This window comes from Anastrepha ludens, chromosome 6, assembly GCF_028408465.1.
Source record: "Anastrepha ludens isolate Willacy chromosome 6, idAnaLude1.1, whole genome shotgun sequence".
NCBI classification, from domain to species: domain Eukaryota; kingdom Metazoa; phylum Arthropoda; class Insecta; order Diptera; family Tephritidae; genus Anastrepha; species Anastrepha ludens.
The window spans coordinates 23458835-23477755 of record NC_071502.1 but is presented as its reverse complement, the minus strand read 5'-3'; the positions used below and the strand labels follow the sequence as shown (position 1 = coordinate 23477755).

At 35.0% G+C, this 18921-nt stretch overlaps 1 protein-coding gene across 2 annotated transcripts in view; it reads left to right on the top strand.

Moving 5' to 3' along the window:
• LOC128865934 (cAMP-dependent protein kinase type II regulatory subunit) overlaps nucleotides 1-7000 on the top strand; it is a 153737-nt gene extending 146737 nt beyond the window's left edge. For both annotated transcript variants that reach the window (XM_054106361.1, XM_054106359.1), the window contains exon 9: nucleotides 4810-7000. In XM_054106361.1, coding sequence (XP_053962336.1) covers nucleotides 4810-4940 — 131 coding nt within the window. In that variant the 3' untranslated portion in view covers nucleotides 4941-7000. The remainder of the gene's footprint in view (nucleotides 1-4809) is intronic.
• The last annotated feature ends 11921 nt before the right edge of the window (nucleotides 7001-18921 follow it).

Sequence of the window (18921 nt, the reverse complement as noted above, 5' to 3'; positions counted from 1 at the left end):
CAAATATATTCGGATCATTTATACAAACTCTTCTTGACGATGACATGTCAAATTAAAATAATAAAAACTTTTTTTTATAGTTTTCAGCAAACGAGCAATAAAAAACATTGAATTATTAACCAAAGCTATATTTCGTAAACAAGAGCTGTCACAAATTAATTGAGGGGATATTTAGAAACAGCGACATCAAATTAGTAAACATCAAGCGATAAATCTCAATCATCAGACAAAAGTTGCAATTTTGTTGGCCAGTGTAATTAGAATAACAGGAATTGAGCAATTCACGTTTTATTGCATTTCTACTAATAGTAAAAATTGCTTGTTTTTATTGGTATTTTTCTTAACCACAATAAAAGCCACGCGAGACAATTTTCACTACCCATTTAGTTTTAATTTATTCCGTACTACAACAAAAACCATATAACGCAAATTTTCAAAGTACCTAATTAAAAAAATTAAAAAAAAATTCAACTAGCTTTCATTGAAATCTTTGAATAAAATTCTGGGTATGCAGTTTTGTAGCCCATAAAATTTTGGCATAAAAAAAGTCTATTTAAAGTGACGCAAAATTCGCGTAAATTTTTGAGAATTCGTTTTGTTGACGATATTGTGCAGTTTTTTCCACAAAGCTTAGATTAGATTAGATTGGATCACTTCGCGACTTGCACTTCCACTTCATGGCCTTTTGTGCCTGCTACTCATCAGAGTACCTCATCCAAACACAGTTCCCTAATTAACGTTCCAGTTCTTCCACATAACGAGAACTTGACTTTTTTTTTATATGAAGAAAATGTACAAGACAAACCCAGACAAGCTGGTGGAGCTTCTGGGGTGTCGTTAAAATTTGATTGTGACCCAATATTATGTTGACGAGGCGCTACTCTTGATTGATTGTCTGCCTCGATCTGGTAATTTTTGGTCAACAGAAGTTCGAGTTTGGTATTTGGGAGCAGCTAAGAATGAATGATTTCGTTCCAATTCCACCAAATACACGGCTAAACTTTGCGGGTCATTTATCCGAATTTGGCAAGCATTTGGCCGTCTCATCGTGATTTGCTCGCGATGTCTTTCTATTTGTATTATCAAATTTCCTTTATTTTTCAGCGCCATTTGTCAATGTTTAAAAATTTTATCAACTGAATCAAAATACAAGAGGGCGCAAAATTACTCACCCTATCGGAAGATTCATAATTTTTCTAAGTGGCGTCGCTTGAAGGGCAAAATAAAAATTTCCATCGCTCAAACTTTAAATTGAAATTGAAATTTGAATAAGTCGAGCCAAGGAGCACCAAGAGATTCAGTGGCTCCTAAAACACTCAGCCTAAAGAGCCCATTGTATTTAAAGCTCTGGAAAGAGGGTAGCTAGTCAAGGAGGAAAAAGAAAAGTATCAGAGAAGGAGATAGGAAAGAATAGAAGCAGAGACAGAGATAATTAGTCCTGTGAGAATTTTCCAAATTCTTTGGCAAATCTGTAGATATACTTCAGTTTTAGAGCACGAATATTACTCATTCTCACGACTTCGGAAGCCAAAGTTCGTAGCCGAGCTCTAGCAAAGGCAGGACACTCACAGAGAAAGTGCTCAATGCTATCCGCCTTCTCCAAGCAAGACAGACACATCGGCTTCTCAATGATTCCAATTCCTTTCCTTCCAAGCTTTAGTAATATAGAAAGTTTGACAGTTTTCTGTTGGGACTTGTCACAACCATCGGACGGACCATCGCTCTCTATGTAAATTCCATACATAATCGTTGGATTGGATCATGATTCCTGCGGAAATGATTCAGATTATTGGCTCTGGTCCCTGTGGGGGAACCGCTGATCCACGGTTGGTCAATTCATCAACAATCTCGCTTCCTGAAATCCATATAAGTATAAGCCTGTTCTGTCTTGCGACAGAATTGAGCTTCTTCTTACACTCTTGAACAATCTTTGAGGTTTACTTCGCGTTCTCCAGGGCCTTCGGTGCAGCCTGACTGTCCTGAAAACTCCAACTAAAACTCAAACTCAAACTCACTTTTTATAATTTAGTAGAAAAGTTATTCAAAAGCAAAATTGGATGATTAATTTTGCGCCACTTTATATAGTACTAGTAGTAGTATCGAAAAAAAAGAATTGTGAAGTGAGAAGGTTACTTTTTCAAGAAATCCAAATGGTGGGAAAATACATAATTTTCCAGACTTAGAAGTCCATCTTAGAAGTGTAAACCGGTCATCATTTGGCTGAGTTATTTATGCCTTCCTTAAGGGGGAACGCCACTGTGAACGCGTGAAAATTAATTGATTTTCATGAATTTTTTTCTATAAGTCGGGGTGATTATTTGAGGATCGGACAAATTATAATTTATTTAACATACAGCCATGGTCATATAAATAGCACATTTAGACTTCGAAAGCAAAGAGTTGAATATGTTTTTAAAAAATGATTTTTTATTAGGAAAAAATCAACATGAAAAATAAAAAACTTATTTACCTCCACTTTAAAACAAAAAAATGGGCAAAAAGAATTTCAGTTCTGACTTAACTTACGAGAACGTTGATAACTCACGAAACATCCTGGACACATAAATAGCACATCCTAAAAAATTCCAAATAAAAGCAAAAATAGTAAACAAATCAGATAGTTAAGTAATAATATTGTTTTACCAGACAATTATTTTGTACTACTATATCGATCGTTTTTGATTACTTCTTCAAGCCGTCGCTCCATGCTTTCTACAAGCTTGTGGCATCTTTGCTTTGGAATCGAGTACCAAGCCTCCTCAACTGCGGCCCACAAATCGTCAAAATTTTAAAAATGTTTGTTAGCGATTTTGACCTTAACGTCATTCCACAAATTTTCTATTGGAGTGAGATCAGGGCTCTGCGCTGGCCAATCCAGTACATTAATTTGTTCTCTTCTGAGCCATTGCTTCACTGTCTTTGCAGTATGCTTTGGATCATTGCCCTGCATAAATGTCCAATCTAATGGCATAAACTCAAACACAAGTGGCTCCATTTTATTCTGGAGTATATGCAGATACTGAAATCTATACATTTTACCAACCACTCGAACAATGGGCCCAACACAATGACAGGAAAAAGCTCCTCAAGCCATGATGCTTCCGCCGCCGCCGCCGTGTGTAATCGTCTTTTTTGTGCACCTAGGATTTAGCGCTTGATTTTCTGGACGACGTACAATAGTTTTCCCATCTGGTCCCATCCTATTTATTTTGGTTTCATTGGTCAAAAGTACGTTTTTCCAAAACTGAATAGATTTGTGTTTGTGGGCTTTTGCAAAGGCAAGTCGGTGTTTGATAAGTCTTTTTCAGAGAGTGGTTTTTGTTGCTTATGCGGCCAAACAGCTGGACTTCACGTGCACTTATTGTATTGGGTATAACTTCGTCAGTTTTCAAGATTATAAGTTAAAATTTTGTTTACATATTTACTTTAAGAAAATGAAAAAAAAAAATCAATTTTTTTGAAAAATCTCAGTGGTGTGCCTCCTTAACTCTTTAGTGCATGAATTAATAAATAAATAAAATAAAATTAATTAAAAAAAAAAATTAATAAAAACCAAATAGTTCACGACGACAATAGCTTTATTTAATTATCAATAAGGCATATAAAAGAAAAAGAAAAAAGTTTTATTTTTTTTTTGTTTTTATGGAACCATATACAAAAACGACTTGTAAAGCATAGAAAACAGTAGAAAATCGGAAAAATGATTATCAATGGGGAAAGATGAGTATATCGACTCCATGAAAATATTTTGTTTTTTTTTTGTCAAAAAGCATTCACGTTTTAGATGAATCACGCGCACTTCAATTCTGCTTTTTCACCCACTTGCACAAAAATTAGGTTATTTTGAAATGTCTTAAAGGCATAGACAATTTTTTTGTGTTTTATTATCGCTAAATATTTGATGGGTTAAAATAGTTTGAATTATTTTATAATAATATTTAATTTGGAAATAAAATATAATCAAAACTGCAATATCATATATGGGCTCCTATGCGGTTAGGGTTAAATTTGTCTTCCAAAACAAAAGTCAAAAATCTCATTATTTTGAATCCTTTGATAAAATGTGTAAATATTTTTATGCAGATCTTATAAACGCAAACTCTTCTATTATCTGTTTGTATGTTTGAAAACAAAAAAAAATCTAATTTTATTAACAGAAATTCGAGGTATTTTCAAATCTGTCCAGCTCAAATAATTCTTAATATTTTTCCAAAATATTTTGGTGGTAATCTTAAAATTTAATAAATATTAATTTTTTTTTAAATTTATATTTAATATTTGCCATTCCGTTGATAAAATATTTAAACATTTTTAATATTTTACCAAATATTTTGGCGGAAATTTAAAAAAAAAAAAAATTTATAATTCTGGTGAAAGCCGGCTTTTTTGGTGAGACAGCCTAATATACGTATCTCTATCTGTATGTTTGTAAATAAATGTATGTACGTATGTACCTTGGTCAGGATCTGCAAGTTTGTCTAAATCTATATTTACCTTTAAATTGTATGTGTGAATGTATGTGTATTTATTCACCACTATACTAAGTATTGAATGTGCATATATGTATATACTTTAAATTTCCTTAATTGTTTTTTGTTTTTTAATTTAATTTTTTTAATTTTATGCTTTCTCTACTACACTCGAATATGAATTTATATTTCCTCAAAGGCATGCAAGCTGACTTTAAGCAATGTATCTAATTTGTGCATGCAGAAGCGCTAAACAAATTTTTATATTTTCTGCTTTAAAATTTGCCACATCATATTTTATACATTTTTTTCTCCCACTTTTCTTCACTCTCGTCGACAGTTTTGGAGGTGCGAGCATTCGAGCGTTTGCTGGGTCCTTGCATGGAGATCATGAAACGCAACATTGATGACTACGAGACGCAGCTGATTAAAATATTTGGAACCAAAAACAACATAAGCGATACACGATAAAAAGTCTGAGTCACAAAAAACAAAAAAACAAAGTAAACACACACACACTTGCACAAGAGAAGAAAACAAAAACTTAGAAATCATCAAGAGATATACATACATGGATATATACATACATACAAAAATCATTAAAATTCAACTGAAACTGCAAATTGAAGCAAATGCCATTAGTAATGAGTAAAAATAGAGAAACAGTAGCAGCAGCAGCAGCAGCGACAACAAACAAACACCCAAGAGAACCAGTAAAACCAACAGCACTAAAAAACGCCGTTTTAGTCATTAGATGAGAGGATGAGAAAATCATTTAGCAAAAACAAAGAAAAACACAACAAAAAACTAAGTGCAGAAAGTCGCACGAGCCGAAGCAGGAACTACAGCTAAGAACTACAACTACAGCAACAACCACAACCACAAAAACAATAAGTGAAAAAGCACCGCCAATGCTGTGCGCAAAATAGACAAAAAACACACATACATAAATATTTATTAGCATACATGCATGCATATGTATGTATGTATATGTGTGTGTATGTATGTATGTTTGAACTTACATTATTGAATTTTAAGCACAAAAACATTATGTATAATTTAAAAAAAGAGAAGTATGTATGTATGTATATGCATTATTGCCATAAAAGCAAACTGCGACCAATGCTGTGAATAAGTTTAAACGCACTCAGACACACACACACACACAAGCGTGCGCCCACTTGCATTCATTAACATAAGCAAACTTTTTAATTCGAAAAAAAATTGGTAGCGGGTGTGATTCATGCACTTTAAAAACTTTTTCCTTGCTTAATTTTGTTTTTATGCTTCTATGTAGTTATACTTAATTTAGATACGAGTAGGCATAAAGTGTGAGGAAGCTAGGATGCTGAAAGAAGCCGGTGCTAAATGCACGCGCACATACCTACACATACATACATAAATAAAGGCTTAATTAGCAAACAAAAAAATAACAAAAAAATTAAATTATAAATAAAAATAAACACAAAAAATAAAACGAAATCAGCACAGTGAGTCGTTGAGGCAAATAAACCTTAAATAAGATGTAATAAAAATATAAATAAAAACAAAAACAAAATATATTAATTAGTGTAATTGAAAGTTTCAGCGATGCAGGCCATTAAGCGATTGTTATTGAGCGAACACAAAAGTTGCTATTTTAATTTAAAAAACGTCATTTTTTATCAACTTATTTGCGCCAGTTATAAAATTAACTACATTTTTTTTTGTAAAACATACTTAACCAAAAACAAAAAATAATAAAAAAAATGTGGACATTGATAGCTTGTGAAAACGCATAAGCCACACAGTTCATTTGAAATGAGCAGTCAAATCGCTAGATTTTGTGAGAAAAGTGTATGTAATGCAGCAAGCCAACAACAACTGCGATAGCCTACATTTAGATGCTGCGTTTGCGTTGCAAATTTGAATGAGAAAATAATAATTAAAAAAACATTTTTTTTCTCATACATTTTTATTACTTCAACTACTTGGTTTCAAAGTTTGGCAAGCCACGCATGAGTAGTCAAGTCAAGTTTTATCAAGTCATGTAAAGTTATGTGCAGCATTATTCTCGATTTATAGACACTTTAAAGAAATAATAAGATCTTATTTAATAAGCCATAAGCCATGAAAATTAAATAGAATTCAAAGAAAACAAACAGAAAAAGAAAAACAAACATTGATGCGTAAAATACATAAAACACATGCATACATACATAAGGAATATGCCATTTGTACCGTTGCATTCTTGTGAGCAAAAAGTACACATTCATATATATTTATTTGGCCAGTGTGCGCATAGCCACAAGCAAACCTAAGCGTGTAAAACCAAAAATCTACAAACAAAACTTAAAAAACAAAAACAACAAAACCACAAAAAGAGAAAATAAAATAAAATGCAAATGAAACTATCATTGGAAAATGCATGCATTCAATGGAAAATATTTCACAACTATGCTGACTTATTTATTTACATATGTGTTTATTAAATTTAGAGTAAGCAAAAGAGAAAATTTTGATTTAAAATACAAAAATAATTGTCTACCTAATATATGTTTTGCCTTTTATTTAAAACCACCAAATATACATCATGCGCTGCGCTGCCGCGGCCGCTGCAGCAAAGTGGTTTTTATTCGAGCGCCTTATGACACACTATATTTTTTGTTGTAGCATCCAAGGATGTTAGATTTACCAGGTGTGCTGTTGTTGTTGTTGTTGTTGTGGCAGCATAAGCATTCCGCATGCATATGCACGGTGAATGCTGCTGAAGTGACAGTCCTTGGTCGAATATAGATCCGGATCGTTCCGTTATCATAAAACTGACTGTCGTGAGAACGACCAGGTTTGATTTTCTCTCTCTCTCTCTCTTAGCTTCACAGTGTGTGGTGGACCATCCATGATGTAAAGAATAATGAGATGGCGTCTATTGTGGTAACGTTACTTTGCTCTCAGCAAATTTGCCAATGAGTGGCGTCGTATTAACACCAGTATGGCCAGTTTACCATTTTCGTAACTTGATTTAGCATTTTTTTTGTTATTTACTCTCGGACTTTTAGTTCTTTCTTCATGACATTTTTCTAGCCTGTTCTAATTAAAATGTAATGTTTACAATTTTGTAAAATACACATTTTTTAATAATTATTTAAATAATTCACTCAGCTTTATTTAGTTCTACTTCTTTTAACATCTGGTCGCATTGCCCGCGATTGCGTTTGTTACTGGTGTTCTTCTCCCTCCAGCAGTCAAATCTCTCTCGCGCTACTGCAGTGTTGCCTAGCTTTGGATATAAAAACGCACTAAAACGCCCATTTAAAGAAAATAAAACACCAAATTTTTATTGAATTACTTAAGGAACTTTGTATGCGTGACAAATTGTCTTTAAAATGTGCTTTTTTCAATAAATTTGTTTTTGTTATGCACAATTTATTAGATGTGCAACTAAGTTCTCGCTGTTTTTTGATGAAAATACAACTTTATTCTGAAAAAATGGTTACAAGCGAATCATTGAAAGTATTGCCCATCGCTGGCTACTACTTTTTCCCATCTTTCTGGTAGATCTCGTATACCGTCGCGGTAAAACTGTTCATCTTTTGAGGCTATCCATGGATCAAGCCATTTTTTGATGTGGAACTGCTGGTCAGCTAGACCATTTGCCATCGATCGGAACAGATAATAATCGGACAGCGCAATATTTCAAAAATATGGCGGGTGAGGTAGGATTTCCCATTTCAGTGTTTCCAGGTAGATATTGATGGGTTTGGCAACGTGAGGCCGACCGTTGTCATGCTGTAGAATCACTTTTTCATGCCTCTCCGCGTAGAAGTCGATACCGATCCCCAGTGATGGTTTCGCTTGATTTTAACAGTTCATAATAAATAATACCAACTTGGTCCCACCAAATACATAGCATAGCCCTCGCAGCATGAATATTCGGCCGAAGCGACGACGTAGAAGCATGACCGGGCAGTCCTCATGACTTTCTGTTTTTGTTTAGATTGCTGTAATGAATCCATTTTTCATCACCCATTACGATGCGATGAAGAGAACCCTTCCTTTTTTTTGCCTTTTTTGCCGCTGGAGCAGTTGTTCACAGGCGAAAAAAGAAAAAACGACGTTCAACATCCCTTGGTTTTAACTCATAAGGAACCCAAGTCGCCTGAATCAGTTTCTGAATTATTCCCAAAGCATGCGATCGCTTGGAAATGGACTGGCGGATAACTCCTAATACTGAGCAGGCCGTTCTTGCGTTTAACACGGATCCTTATTGAACAATGCATCAAATTCAGGGTCTCCGAGGGTTTATGGCCTTCCTTCACGCGGACGGTCGTCAACATTAAAATCATCGTCTTTGAAGCGACGGAACCAATCTTGGCACGTTGTTTCACTTAAAGCAGCATCTCCATAAACTTTTTGTAGCTCTCGGTGCGCTTCAGCTGCCGTTTTTTTTCGAATGAAAGAGGAAAATCAACACTTCCCGCAAATGGCGATTAGTCGGCACAAAATCAGACATTTTCACAAAACCAAAAGTATATGATACCAAAGCAAAATCATTAATGTGTCAAAGCAGTTTATTTGCCGTATGTCTAAGCTTGGGTTATGACATTTAGGTTATGTTAGAATCGACTGCTGGCAGCATCTTTTTACAAACAGCGGGAACTTAGTTGCGCACCTAATACTTTATGAATTTTTTGTTAAGAGAACGACTTTTTTGCTATATTTGAGGTTATATAACAAGATAAGGTACTCTTTTGTAAAAATGTCATTATGGTTTCTTCAGTGTTTTCTGGTATTTTGTTGCTTATTTTTATTGTGAATACACCTCTTGATGCCCTATGTCCCACTAAGGATTGAGGACCGGAAGAAACGATTACACATCCATGGTTTTAAGCCAGAATCAGTAAATTCAAACGCTTTTTGAAATGTGTAAAAAGGTTTGCCATGTTAAGAAGAGTTGAGAGAAGAAGACTTAATATTCTAACATAACCTTAAAAGGAGCAAAACATTAAATTTGCACTTTCAAACTATCAAATTTTATAAGATTCAACAAATTTTCATTAGCGCTAAAATCTTCTCAGAGTGACCTGTTTTAACATTCTTTCAACTCAGCTAATGCGACGTCCCTCACTCTCTAATGGGCGTAATCTTGTTTCTATCATTCTTACTCTTTAACTATGGTGAAAAGGAAAATTGTGAGGAGAACTTCGGCTGCCATGTCACTTGGAAGATTCGGCAGCCGAATTCTGGAAAATCATTTCACATGCACTCATACGCTTGCTTGTTCAGAAGGCAACAAAGTGTCATTGGTTCCAAAACACAATCTCAGTTTTTTCGTAAACATATCTCAAGTGGCGTCAGCCAATCAGCTGATTCTGTCAAATTCGCTCAGAGCCGAATAACGGTTTGCTAAAGAGCACAACTCTAAAAATCAATAAGGTACCACTTCTATAAAAGCGTTACTAACTCCTCAGCTATGAAATTTAGCTAGCAACATTAATTGCCAAATGAGAAGAAACGTCAAATTTATGAGCACCGCATTTATGCCCATGGCCATAAAAAAATATAAAGAAGATTCGCTTTTAGCCTAGGCAGACGGCGGTGTTAATCGGGAGGTTTGGGGTAAACCATTACTTTCGTTAGAATTCGCCTCCACGCCACTCTGCCATCAGCTTTTCACTAACTCCAAAGTCGCCTTCCATGTCTTCTCTCCATCGTTTTCTCGGCCACGCTCTTCTTCCGTCGCCTTGTGGATTTGTTTCGAAGATCTTCTTTATAGCTCTCTCGTTACTCCTTCGTAGAATGTGACTTTACCATCGAATCCTTTGCGCTTTGATGATTACCTGAATACTGTTGCAACCCTGATAAGTGTGTCTAACACGTCGTTGTACCGAATGTGGTAAGTACTGTCTTCAAATCGTACAGATCCATATATTTTTCTTAGAATCCTTCTTTCAAAACCATTTAGGTAAATTGGATTTGACTCTTGGCTTCATTACTTCCATGTAAATCTGAGTGGATTAGGCGCTGCGTTATGCAACAGTTGGGACACGCGAGCGATGGGATGTGTGATCTGTTACAAAACCAGAGCAACAAAAATGGCATCACAACTCAACATCCACCTGATGAGTAATTCTCTGTCGGCAAAAATGGTACGGCTGGAGCTCTACAAGCCTAACACTCACCGAAGGGCTGCAAAAGCAAAAACTGACCTCATAGCTGACGCCAACGCCAAGCTGGCAAAGAAGTGGTGCAAAGAGCATAAAAGCTGGTCACTTGAGAATTGGAAGAATGTAGTATGGAATCATGGAAGACTACCAAACGTAGCCCACTATCCGGACATTTTTATACAACTTTTTTAATGGGTTAGGTGTAGTCAGAGGCCCAAAAAATTATGATTTTCAATATTTTTTTGTTTTGCTAGTCAATTGCCTTTTTTACAACAACAAAAACAAAGCATTAATACATCTCGTTTCGACTTGACTTTAGCAAAATTTCAAAAAAAAATTAATAATTGTAAAAGTTATCGCTGTTTGTGTGGAGCCCGTTTCTCCAGAAGTCCCTTGCGGTGATCATCACAAGTCCTTGGAAATGCATCTAAAATCAATCGGAGAAGAGAAATTATATATACATATATATATAATTGGCGCGTACACCCTTTTTGGGTGTTTGGCCGAGCTACTCCTCCTAGTTGTGGTGTGCGTCTTGATGTTGTTCCACAAATGGAGGGACCTACGGTTTCAAGCCGACTCCGAACGGCAGATATTTTTATGAGGAGCCTTTTCATGGCAGAAATACACTCAGAGGTTTGCCATTGCCTGCCGAGGGGCGACCGCTATAAGAAAAACCTTTTCTTCGCTTTGGTCACACCGAGATTCGAACCTACGTTCTCTCTGTGAATTCCGAATGGTAGTCACGCTCCAACCCATTCAGCTACGGTTGGCAATATATGACGTAAAATATTAGGCCTCTTCTTTCGCCAAGCGTTAGCAAGTGGCGAATATATTGGTAACGCGGGAATAGAGCTGCGTTTGTAAGGCAGTGAGTTATACCAGTCTAATGAGTTATAACCATAATCGCTAGCGGCGAATCTTACTCAATAACTTTGTTGTGGCTTTCGCATGCAAATTTCTCGTTAAGTTAATCCAAACATAAAGATAGCGAGCGGGGAAATGGCGAATAGACGAGGCCTACTGTGAACACGGTGTATGTATAGATTCATACATACAAACTTACTTAGAGTTTTTATTACAAGGAGAAAATCCAAATGCGTTTACATGCAATATATGAATGGTACATGAATGTACGAGGTGGTACAAAATGAATCAGCCTATCGGAATATGCATATAACAGTACTCGTATGAACTACACATCTGCAGCATACAAAAAGACAAGCAATAGAGCGCGTAAAGGGCAAAATAAATATTTCTATCACTTTTCTTTTTTTTATTTAATAAATGAGTTATTCAAAAACAAAATTTGATAAATAATTTTTCGCCATATACCTATGCATATTGAAACAAAAAATAATTGTAAAGTGAATCCTCATCCTTTTGCACGCATACCACCACCACCGCAACATTTTTCTATGCAAAAAAAAAGACACTAAATATGCATTCTAGCATAGAGGCATTCGTATCTGAGTAGGTGTGTATGTGTATGCCTATGCAGGCGATGCTCGTACCTACAGCTGCACTGTAGTTAGTTAGTAAGTGTAATTGAGAGTAAGAGAGGAAACAAATTACCGTTTTACAATGCACAATCAAAATGAGAAAACAATTAATTAGTATTGAAATTACAAATACAAATACATGTAAGTTCTTGCAAATAATTCAGTGCAAAGTTAAAAATAGAATTTCGGAACAACAAAAAATTTGCACGCATGCAAAATGAGTTCTGTAAAAAACATGAATAAGAACTTAAATATGATGTTTCAATAAAAAGAAAAAAAAAAATTGTGTATGTATGTATGTATTATATAACAATGTGTGTGTTAGTGTAATTAAGTTAAAAGCAGTCCTATGAAATCAAACTATCGCACTGATAAACAAATGTATGTATGTATACATACATACATAGTATATATTATATTTATGCATTTTCATAATTTACTGTTATTGTGGTACTTGTTAAAACAAAAACTGTATGTATATATTTTTATGTGCAATGGTTTTTATATGTGCGTTTGTGTCACATTCGAGTAATAATAACAGCGGCTATTCAATAATTGCAGTGCTCAATTTTCTGATACAAGGAAATAATAAATAAAAAATTCCTTTTTTGTGGTGAACGGCTGAGAGAATATTTTAATAATATTTTTTTTTTTTTTGCGTTTGAAACGCTTCTGGCAAACCTACAGAAAGTTGGCTTTTTATCCCAGAAAAAAACATTTATTTATTATTTATTAAATATATTACTTGCCTCATCGCTTGTTGAGCGGTGCCACCGATATCATTTAGTGTTGAAAAAAAATGGAAAGTTCAACCTTTTTCATTTTCACTCTCCAAAAGTATGTAGGTGCATACATACTTACATACATGCACCCATTTATGCATTCGCCTTTGTTTGCTGTTGGATTTCAAAGCATGCCCTACGAGTACAAGAATATTTAGTGTTATTGAGGTATTTTTGTGCATCAAATGAATTTCAGTGAGGAGCTTGATGATATATGTCATGGTGGTTTTTATTACAGGGTGGGCCATATAGCGTTTGCTTTTTGTACCGCCTATTTTTTTGAGAATGGTAACACAAATGACATGTCAAATGTGTTCATCATTTACTTAAAGCTTTGACATTTACGAAATGGGACGGTATACGCTTGAACAAAATTGGGAAATATTGAAAACTTATTTCCAAAGCGGTCTTCTTCTTCTTTTCTGATTTTGACATCGGTGGCTACGTCAATAAGCAAAATTGTCGGATTTGGGACTCAGAAAATCCACACGTTACTGTAGAGAAGCAAATGCATCCGCAACGAGTCACTGTTTGGTGCGGTTTTTGGTCTGGTGGTATCATCGGGCCATTTTTTTCGAAAATGAGCGAGGAGCCGCGGTTACAGTAAATGGCGAGCGTTACCGTGACATGCTCAACGAGTTTTTGTTTCCAAAAATTTAAGAGGATGACATGGACGATATTTGGTTTCAACAGGACGGTGCAACTTGTCACACTGCCAAAGTTACACTCGAACTTTTGGCTATCGTTTTTTGAAAACCGAATAATCAGCCCTTAAGTCCGATATCAATTGGCCGCCTCGGAGCTGTGATTTAAGCCCGTTGGACTATTTTTTGTGGGGATCCGTTAAGGATAAATGCTATGCGAACCATCCAGAGACGATTTTGATGCTTTAAAATACGAAACCGAAGTTGCCATTCATGAAATTGGAGCCCAAACAATCGAAAATGTGCTTAAAAATAGGGTTAATCGAATGGCCTACTGTAAAGCCAGTCGTGGCAGTCATTTGAACGATATTATTTTTCATTCATAAATGGCAATGTTCAATCTTCAAAATAAAGAACAAAGTTTGAAAAAATATTGATTAGTTTCTTTTTATAGCCGATTCAAAAACCAAATTTTACATTGCACACCCTATAGCTCTACACCCAGAATTTATTTCGGTCAATATGTCCGAATTTTGCAAGAAGGTCAACGTTTTCTTCTCAGCGATGTTACTTTCAAATTTCGAAGTTATCAAATGAATGAAACGAGTACTCTGGGACTAGTCTCCAATTGTACCCCATAGGGACTAGTAATGGAATACTCGTTTTGAAGGCTAATCGCATAATTTTTCCAGGATTAATTTTGCACACACTTTAAAAACGTACTATACATAAAAATGCAACATGTATTTGTGCTTGCCACTGTATGTTAGCTCACCTTAGCTACCCTCCACCTCTCGCGCTAACGCCGTCAAAGATTCTCGCCAACATGAGCTTATTACACCTAAACTGCACTCTAATCATAAATATTTGAAAAATATTAGAATAAGAAAAAAAGTTTAAAAAGAAAATACATAAATGAAAATGTTTTCAATTAGAATAAATAGAAAATAAGAAATGCCTACAGCCATTTAATACAACAAAAACAAAAGTAAAGCAAAGCAAATATTCTTTGTTAAGAGATTAAAATGAAAGAGAATATGGATATTAAATCGAAATTGATTAAAAAAATTTTCTCGCGACTAAACATCAAATCGACATACAGATTTACGCATATAAAACAAAGCGCATTCATTAAAGATGGTGGCTCTAGATCAACAACAATATTTTGTGCGTTTGATTGTCATGGCAAAGTATTCGAAAAGTAGTAAAGAAAAAATGAATTCGCCTTGTTTCATTCTGTGCTGACAGCCATATGGACACGGCGAAACAAAAGAATCAAATCAGCTGATTTACCGACACTACCTTTAATAGATTCGCCTTGATAGAAAAAGTTGAAATTCAGATAATTAAAAGTTCCTCTTAATATTTGTATAACCTACTAAGATGTTATAAATTTAATCCCCTTAGTTTTAATTTATACATCAAAACAGCAAAATATCATCTGAAAATCAGTTGTTTGTGCGCTGATAGTGTTTTTTTTATCAAATTTTCAAAAGCCTGTGAGCAGCCTATGTAGGCTTATCCACATCGCCAAAAACTCAAAAATTCATTTCTCGAGAAAAATCAAAAAGCAGGGTTTTTATTCTTATAATATTTCCTTAGGACCCCCTGCAACTAAAGGGTTTTCCAATAACAGGTGTTATTTTGAATAGCCCGCTATTTCGGTAGATCTCACTTTTGAAGCTGTCATTTTTTGATATTTAACAAGTAGAAACTACGCCATTAATAAAAATCGAACGATACACGCTTAAACAACAACAAACAGCATTCCCTTCTTCTTCTTAATTGGCGCTATAATCGCTTACGCGATTTTGGCCGAGTTTAAGAAAGCGCGCCAGTAGTTTTTTTTCTCGTGCTAACTGGTGCCAGTTGGACTCACCAAGTGAAGCCAAGTCTTTCTACACCTGATCTTTCCAACGCTAAGGAGGCCTTTCCCTTCTTCTGCTACCACCAAGTCCTTCTTCACCTGATCTTTCCAACGTAGAGTAGGCCTTCCTCTTCCTCTACTACTACCAGCTGGTACCGCATCGAATACTTTCAAAGCCGGAACGTTTGTATCCAATCGGACGACATGACGCAGCCAATGTAGCCGCTGGATCAAACAGCATTGAAATTATTAAAATTCACTATAAAAATGGTGAAAATTTGGCAGAGACTAACATTTTTGGGTCATCGGGAAGCACCTTGTCGGACTGCAATACAGAAATTGGTGGAAAAATTCGAGCTGTTGCGACAAGTTAGTGATGTGAAGAGTAAAACCCGTGCACATCGCTCAAGAATAGCCGAAAAAAAAAATATTGCTGTTGTAGCCGAAAATGTTGAAGCAAACCCAGGTTTGTCCATTCCTCGGCGTTCTTTGGAATTAGGCATTCCACAAACGTCGTTACACCGTCCGTATTTTGCATAAAGATTTGGGTCTTAAGTCTCCAGTTAACCCAATAACTCAAGCCGGCCGATCATCAACAACGTCGTGTCTTTGCTGATTCGGTCGTTGAAATGCATGAAAATGACCCGGAATTCCATCGAAAAATAATCTTGAGTGATGAGGCCCATTTCCACCTCGGTGACTTCGTTAACAAGCAAAATTGTCGGATCTGCGACTCAGAAAATCCAAGAGTTATTGTTGAAAAGCCGCTCTATCCTCAACGTGTGACTGTTTGGTGCGGTTTATGGTCCGGTGGAGTCCTTGGACCTTACTTTTTCGAAAATGAAGCTGGAACAACAGTTACAGTGAATGGATTGCGCTATGGAGGGAGATGTTTAATGATTTTTTATGGCCGGAATTGGATGGTATTGATCTGGACAACGTTTATTTTCAACAAGACGGCGGTACGTGCCACAGAAATAACGAAACCATTGATCTTTTATCAAAATAACTCCTCTTATTGGAAAACCCTTTTTAATAAAAAGTGGCTTAAATCAATAACAACATTTTTTTTTGTAATTAAGTTTAGTAGTTTTACAAAAGCTATTTCACTGGATGAATTGGATACAATTCTTGTTAAAAAAGAAATTTAGAAATTTTTTCTACGATCGCTAGATTTCGAAATAAAAATTTTGAAGAAAAGTTGAGATTGAGCCAAAAAATTGAGATTTTACTAAACCGTTTGGCACACTTAAAATATCTAAATGAACCCCAAATACAACAAAATAGCCAAGTAGCAACAACATCTAAAATTCCAAAGTTCAGGGACGTATGAAACGCTTCACATAACTTAGGCTTCTACTTGTACAAGAAGGCGCGAAATTAATCACCCTATCGGAAGATTTATAATTTTTGCATATTCCGTTGTACGTCAATAATATTTGACACTTGTGAACTAGAAAGCTGTTGTTAACAAACCAAGAAGCGATGGAGAGCGTAGAGGTTAAAATAAAGATTTCCATTATTAAAATTATTTTTTTTTATTTAGTAAAAAAATGAATTGCATAGATAAACTTATACAAATTTGTAGTATACGACGGACGCTGTCCGAGTTGGTTGGTGGGTGTCAAAAAACCAGGCACAAGAGTGGATCGATGAGCTGGTGTATTATCATGCAATAAGCCCCAGCTTCCTCCTTCGTGGTATTCAGGGCGAATTCGACTAATGTTGCATCGCTTCAAAACGCCAAGATAGAAAATCGTATTAACGATTTGGCCCATTGGCGCGAACTCCTTGTCCTTCCCTTGGAATCGTAAAAACAAATGAGCATCGACTTGATTTTTGACTTCTTCAAACGCGATTTTTTGGGTGGTGACTCGTCTGGGGCCTTTCATTCGGCACTTTGACATTCGTTTCAGGTTCATGTTGGAAACAGCACGCTTCGTCACCAGTTACAATGTTGTAAGGGAAATTCTCGTATTTTCTTGCCTCTTTAACGAAGTCTTTGGGAAATTGAATTCTGAGCAATTTTTGGTCCCCAGTTAACTTGTGCGGAATGAAACGTGAACAGACCTCTGACTTAAACTTTGGTATAGAAAAAAGTGTCCGCCCAAGGAAAATATACGTCTAATAGAGGTGCCCATTAGAAAAGGTTTCACTGTATATGGTATCTTCTACAGGTATTTAAGACGATCCCCTTGTTGTACTACAAAGTGAGGATCCCATACTTATATGTAGTTTTCTGCCATCTTCAAAGGTTACACAGGTACACAAGTAGATGTGTCTTGACCAGTCGAAGGTCGGCAGTAATTAGGAAAACTTGTTCTCTAAGACCACTACAATGAACTGATCTTATATTCGAGCCGTATGCTGCATATACAAGGTGGCGCAATATTAATCATCCAATTTTTTGTTTGTTTACTAAATCACAAAAGGAAATTTTGATAAAAAAACTATATCTGTACTTCATATACAAGGTGGCGCAAAATTAATCATCCATGTTTTTTTTTAATTTTTTTTACTAAATCACAAAAAAAAATTGGTGGAAAAATGATATCTGACCTGCATATACAAGGTGGCGCAAAATTAATCATCTATTTTTTTTTTACTAAATCACAAAAACAAAAAATTTATGAAAAAATGATATCTGTACTTCATATACAAGGTGGCGCAAAATTAGTCACCAATTTTTTTTTTCTACGAAATCACAAAAAAAATGATGAAAAAAATGATATCTGTACTTCATATACAAGGTGGCGCAAAATTAATCATCCATTGTTTTTTTTTTAATAAATCTCAAAAATAATTTGATGAAAAAAATGATACAAAATGATACCTGTACTTCATATACAAGGTGGCGCAAAATTAATCATCCATTGTTTTTTTTTTAATAAATCTCAAAAATAATTTGATGCAAAAAATGATACCTGTACTTCATATACAAAGTGAAGCGAAATGAATTATCCAGTTTTTGTTTTTACTAAATCACGAAAAAAATTTTGATGAAAAAAAAATTTGTTTTGAGGAAATCTACATATTCTACAAATATCATGAGCTTAAATTAATTTAAGCTAGCAAAAATCATAATCGAATAAGAAATCAGGCAAGGCGGTGTATTAAAGACATAATTTAATGTAGTTGCGCGTAGGCAAGGAAATGTTTAAGGGGTTTCAATAAACATGATCCCAATAAACATAAATTCAAGAGACATTTAGCATTTCAAGAATATGGATAAAGCACGAGAAACAAATTGTAGTTAAGTATAATAAAAAATTTAGATTTAGTAAATCTTCAGGTTTTGCAGACATTTGAAAAGCTAAAAAAGAGGAGAAAAAGTTAAGTGCAAAATCAAATGCAAATTAATACAAAAAATATAAAAAATGTATGACAAAAGACGGTAAACGCAAGTGTATGAGAAGAAATATATAACTAAATAAAGAATAAAGCGAGATAAATTTGTTACACTGTTTTGCATAAAGTCGTAAAATATAAAGAAAAAAGTGTTTGCAATAAG